The sequence below is a fragment of the Austrofundulus limnaeus genome, unplaced genomic scaffold (genome assembly GCF_001266775.1).
Source record: "Austrofundulus limnaeus strain Quisiro unplaced genomic scaffold, Austrofundulus_limnaeus-1.0 Scaffold27, whole genome shotgun sequence".
In the NCBI taxonomy this organism is placed as follows: domain Eukaryota; kingdom Metazoa; phylum Chordata; class Actinopteri; order Cyprinodontiformes; family Rivulidae; genus Austrofundulus; species Austrofundulus limnaeus.
In genome coordinates this window covers 165658-171569 of record NW_013952429.1, presented here as the reverse complement: position 1 = coordinate 171569, position 5912 = coordinate 165658, and the positions used below count along the sequence as shown (strand labels likewise).

At 38.5% G+C, this 5912-nt stretch overlaps 1 protein-coding gene across 3 annotated transcripts in view; it reads left to right on the top strand.

Moving 5' to 3' along the window:
- The window catches only part of epb41a (erythrocyte membrane protein band 4.1a), a gene marked incomplete in the record, with an annotated part of 93837 nt that overhangs the window by 33350 nt on the left and 54575 nt on the right, over positions 1–5912 (top strand). For all 3 annotated transcript variants that reach the window (XM_014004849.1, XM_014004848.1, XM_014004847.1), the window contains 1 exon segment: positions 1546–1578. In XM_014004849.1, coding sequence (XP_013860303.1) covers positions 1546–1578 — 33 coding nt within the window.

Below are 5912 nucleotides of genomic sequence, written 5' to 3'. Positions count from 1 at the left end.
TAATTATTACATCCACATGATTAACAATTATTACATCCACATGGACGCAGTTACATAAAGGACGCACAAAGTTGTGCCAACAATATATTTAACAGGAACGGATTCAGCCTTACTGGAGGATATAATAAATAGTGCAACACGCAGAGTTTTTATTTATAAACAGAATTTACTGATCCACGATTACAAGTGGCTCATCAGTCGTTTTGAGGAAAAATCATTTTTTCAGTTTTCAGTTTTTTAATATCAGCTATGAAATAAACTAAGATCTATGTTCTACCAAACACTTAAGTTCCTCTGTGTTTTCAGTAATCATGGTAATAAATTTGTGCGCAAAGTTAATATTTTCAGACTCAGAATGGATGGATAAGCCGGTTGCGCAACACAGCAGCTTGCGCGCACACACACACACACACACACCGACACACAATCATTCGTTCTTTGCATGATAAACATATTTTATTCCTATTTTTACTTGTGATTTTTTTCTCACTCACTTTATATTAAATTAATTATTTTTATTACTTTAGAAATCATTTCTGATCACGCAGGGATCAAACAAACATGTCCTTCACACATGCAGGAAGTAATTTGCATCTGTTTAACATATGTTAATGAAGGTGTGTCAGGGGAGGTGTCTTACCTGCGCTCAGTTCCACGTTAATTGTGTACAAAAGAAATGTGCGTGGATTCAGGCGTACGCACAGTTTGATACATCTGGATTTTTTTGTGCGTACGCTGTTTTCTGGATTTGACCGTACGTCAGGTTTCAGTAAGAAATCCACGTAAGTCTTTGTACATGAGGCCCCAGGACTTCTACTCTGAAGCTGAATATGTTTTGCTTCCATTCCAATGGTGTGGAGTTAGAAACTTTATAGACCTTCATGAGAGACCTCATTAATGCTCAGAATCAGAATGCAGATCAGACCAGAACTGAGTCATCAGATGAGTGAGAGTTTTTAGCACCATGACAGGATGGATACATGAGTTTGTTTTTGCTTTCAGTCCTTTGCTCCTTTTCCAGAAGTTCAGTTCTGAGTAGATGAAAAGTGCCAAGGCCAAATATAAAGATTGGCTAAAACAAGCATAGCAGATAATATTTTAGTGGTCCTGATTTTACACCTTCAGAACCGATGCACACATGCTAACATGTAGCATCTATATTTACTTTTGTAAACACAAACGTGTGACGCCACATTTTTTTCTTCTTTTTTTCACCTCAGAGCTGTAGACTGTTCACGCTGGAGTCTGACGGAGGTCACATTTATTTGAACAAACACACAAAAAAAAATCAAACCTCAGCAAAAACTCAGACCAGAACATTAAGTCCTGTAGTTTGAATTTAACTGTGGAATTAGTTTTTGACCTAAACTGTGTTTGAAAGCTGTTTAAGATTTTAATTTCTGCTGTTTAAATATTAAATAACTCTTATGTTTTCAGTCAGATTTGACCTTTTATAGGCAAACATCTGTGCACTCATATTTTTTCTGAATAGACGAGTAGATTGTAACTTTCCTTTCTTGTGATGGGAAACTTCACTCTCTGCAGGACAAAAAGATGGAAATGGTTCGAGTAAGGAAGGTTAGCAGTGCGCTGGTTTTCTTCCTGACATGCCAACCCTGCATCACTACTTACGCTACAACTTCTTTTAATTACTTTTTGTTGTTTATTGTTCCATTGTGGAGGCACATATTGCTTGAATAATTTAATTTGCATTAATTTATGGCTGTGTGCATTTTTTGGCTTATGCATGTTTTTGCCACGTTTAAGGAAACAGTACTCCATTTCTTCATTTATTCTAAAATGTTTCAGTTTGGAGTATGTCCACACATTTATATTTATTTGACTCTCAAACCACAGAGCATTACTAATAATTCAGTTTGAAATGTATCCACCTGTGCCCTCAACTAAGAAGCAAGTTCAACTTATCAAAGAATTCTTTAAAGTAACAGTGATGATGCTTATTAAGTAAAGTAAGTAAAGTAAAGTTTTATTTATATAGCGCCTTTCACAGAAATAAATTCACAAGGTGCTGTACATTCAGGGTAGGGGGAAGGGGGCAGTGAAGAAACACCCATTCAAGAAGACATACATGGCAAACATGGGGGAACAGGTGGAAACGGTCATGCAGCAAACACAGTTGCGCTACCTTTAACAATAGAAAAACTAAAAATCACACAAGGGAAGATGAGGGAAAAAAAATTTAAAAAGCAGCTGCAGCTGGTTGTAAATCAACCTTAAGGACGTCTGACTCTGGATCTGCTCATGCAAAGCAGGACGAACTGCATCGACAACACCTCATTTTGCTTAATAAAACTGAAGCCTAAAGCTCAGTTTTTGTCACCATGTGGTACTTTTGGAACCAACATTTGCATACTTAGGATGTAAGGTTTAACCATTGATGGAAAAGTCCCACCTACACACCCACCCAACTCTTTGTGATGCTGTCAGAGTGTAAAGGTGTAGAATTAAACTAAAACTAAATGTATTATAAAAATGCATATCTGAAACATTCCATATAGCAGAAAGTCTGGGCCAGATCTGGTTAAGCTGGCCTAACAGTGGTTTGGTATATGTGGTCCAAATCTGTCAGTACCACAGCTGGCCCAGTTGTTTGGTGTACTGTATATGGGTCCTGGGCCATGCATGGACCACCTCTAACAAACTCCATCTGGGCAACAGAAGAGCTGTCACTCTCTGCAGTATCTGGACCAAGTGTTACTGCTTAGGAATGTGGGCCAGACCTGGGCCAGACAAATTTTGCTATATGGGATACATAAGGTAAGTACTACTTGAGTCAACAAGCATCAGCAGCTAAAATAGAAAACTTTTAGGTGTATTTTTCTATGCAGTGGAGCAAATATTGCTACAATAACAGACCCTGGTAAACAGTGAAGCCACTTTGTGACACTAAATATCCTGAATGAAACCTGAAGTTACCTCAAACGGTTCCCGCGGTTCCTTAAAAAGTCTTAAAAAGCATTAAATTCATTGATTCAAGAATAAGGCTTTAATTAGCCTTAAAATGTCTTAAATCAATCTTTCAGAGGTCTTAAAAATATTAAAGCATTGTAAGGATGATTGTAATTCATTTCAAATATTAAAATAATTGTTACCAGTTGATTGATTCATTTTGTAAAATAATTTAGTGAATGTCTCTCGCAGCTAGTTTTGTGGATTTTTCCATTTGTTTTTTTTAGTGTGAAGTTGTCTTAAATTTAATTTCAAGTGGCATTAAAGAGGTCTTAAAAAGTCTTAAATTGAACTTGCCTTAAGCTGGAACCCTGATAAAACACTGAGCCTGCTTCGTAGTACAGGGCACAGATTCAATTATTAGTTTTCATGTTTCTGAATAATATGATGTGTTTGTTTTACATGTAATTGAGTAATTTTCATTCAAAGTTCAAAAAGTAACCATAATCTTGTTTAGATCATGTAGATTATAAGTGATCCGGTGCACATTATTACAGTACTGTACACAACACCAGCATTCTCTGCATGCACTGCATGTCACACTGAAGTGCAACCTTTTCACCAGTTTGTCCTTTAATGGTCAAAACTGGTAGGTGTGAGTGTGTACTTGTTTCTGTTACAGAGTGTGGACTGTCATGTTTTTAACCAACAGGACATTTTCCCAGTCCTCACTTTGTTTGCAGCTCTACTAGTTAGGTTTAGAGATATGGTGTGAATTAAGTTTGGGTTCAGATTAGGGTTAGGAGTAAACTAGTAATGGTTAGGTTAGGTTTAGGGTCAGGTATGTACCTGGGACGTTAGGTTTAGGGTTAAGGTTATGTTAGGAGAGTATTTACTCAAAGGGTCCCATTTGTTGCCTGAGTGCTCTGCAGATTTGGTAAATCCCTTAGGAAGTGCACGCTCACTCGAGATCAGGTCCAGTCCTGGGCCTCTGGGTCCTGTCTTTATCTGAAGTGCATGGTGGAGTCGGCTGTTCCAGTTGGAGACAGCCTGTTGATCTGTATGTGCTGTAAGATGTAGTGGAATATGACTGACATATTCTGTGAGTGTAGACTTACTGTTTGAGTAGAACTCAGGTACATTGAGTGTTTGTCATGTGCTTCATAGAGAGGGAGGAGAGTTTAGAGATTAGGAAAGACGAGGCTGATCGTTAGGGGAGGAGTCAGGAATGGTTGGGGGTGTGGTCTGGTAGGTGTGTAAGAGATGATTATAATGGGGTTAATCTAATTAAAAGAAATGTTTAGATTGTTTTGAGGAAATCCTTCTAGTGACTGTTTACAGTTCACTGAGTTTAGGCTTAGTATTAATTTCTGGTTTAGATGATAATTTTAGAGTTATTAATAGTGTTGGTCTGCCATTTAGGGGGAATAGTCCAACAGTGGTAGTGCTCTCACGGTGCTGTGTTATGTGGGTGAACCATAATGCTTTACGGTTGGGGAGGGGGCGTGGTTTATTATGGTGGAGGGCTAGGATTGGTGGATTGGTTTTAATGTTTGGGCTCCGTTATTTTCTTGGTTTGGAATATAAAGAGGCTGGGTATTTTTAGGGCTGTACGTTGGGGCAATAATGGTTTGTTTGGTTTAAGGTTCTTCAAGGAGGATTATTTTATATGTAGAAACCTGTGTGGTTAGGATTAGAGTTAGGCATGTATCTGTGGTTAGTTCTAATAATAATAATAATAATAATAATAATAATAATAATAATAATAATAATAATAATAATGCATTTTATTTATAAAGCACCTTTCAGGATACCCAAGGATGCTGTACAATAGACAAAAGTAAAAATGAAAAAAAAAAACCTTTAGATACATATAATGATAAGGGTAGTGTGGGAGAAACAGAAATGTGGAGTATGGAGTACAGAACAGTCATATAATAAAATACAATAATGCAGACAAATTGAACAATAGGGTTGTGGGGAGAAACATACATGGACAACAAAAACAGAAAATAGGAATTAAACAGCGGTAGGCTAATTTTGAAGAGATGTGTCTTCAGACCAGTCTTAAACAGGGAGAGAGAGGTTGTATTGCGTAACTCATGGGGTAGTGAGTTCCAGAGTTGCAGAGCAGAGCGGCTGAAAGCTTTGCTTCCCATGGTGCTGAGGCGGGCAGGGGGTACTGAGAGTTGGAGGGAGGAGGCAGATCTTAGAGAGCGGGAGGTTGTGGAGATGTTCAGGAGGTCAGACAGGTAAGGAGGGGAAAGATGGGCTGCTGAGTTCTGAACCATCTGTAGTTTGTGAAGAGTTTTATTGGGGAGGCCAAACAGTAGGGAGTTGCAGTAGTCAATCCTGGATGTTACTGTGTACAAGGATGGCAGTGGAGCTGGGGGTGAGTAAAGGTCGGAGACGGTTAATGTTGCAGAGATAACAGTAGGCAGATCAAGTCACATTGTTAATGTGGGATGTGAAAGAGAGTGTGGTGTCAACGATGACACCGAGGCTCTTGACCTGAGGCGAGGGGGAAAGAACGGAGTTGTTACGAGTGAAGAGAAGATGCTGGGATTTGGAAATGGAGATTTTGTCCCAACAGGGAGGAGTTCAGTTTTGTTATGGTTTAGTTGGAGGAAATTGTTAGAGAACCAGTTATTGAGCTCACTGAGGCAGTTGGTAAGAGTGGAGGATGATAAGGTGGAATTCGGTTTTGTTGAAATGTAGAGTTGAGTGTCGTCGGCATAAGACTGGAAATGGAAACCAAATTTATGGAAGATGTGGCCAAGCGGGAGCAGATAGATTGTGAATCTATACTAGGTAAAGAGTTAAGGTTAGGAATAAACCAGTAATGGTTAATGTTAACTATAGATCAGCAATGGGTAATTTTAGGGAAAATGTCTGGGTTAGACATAAATGCAGTTACAAAAATGAATGGAAGTCAATACAAAGTCCTCAGCTTTTATACAAATACAAGGATGTGTGTGTGTGTGTGTGTGTGTGTGTGTGTG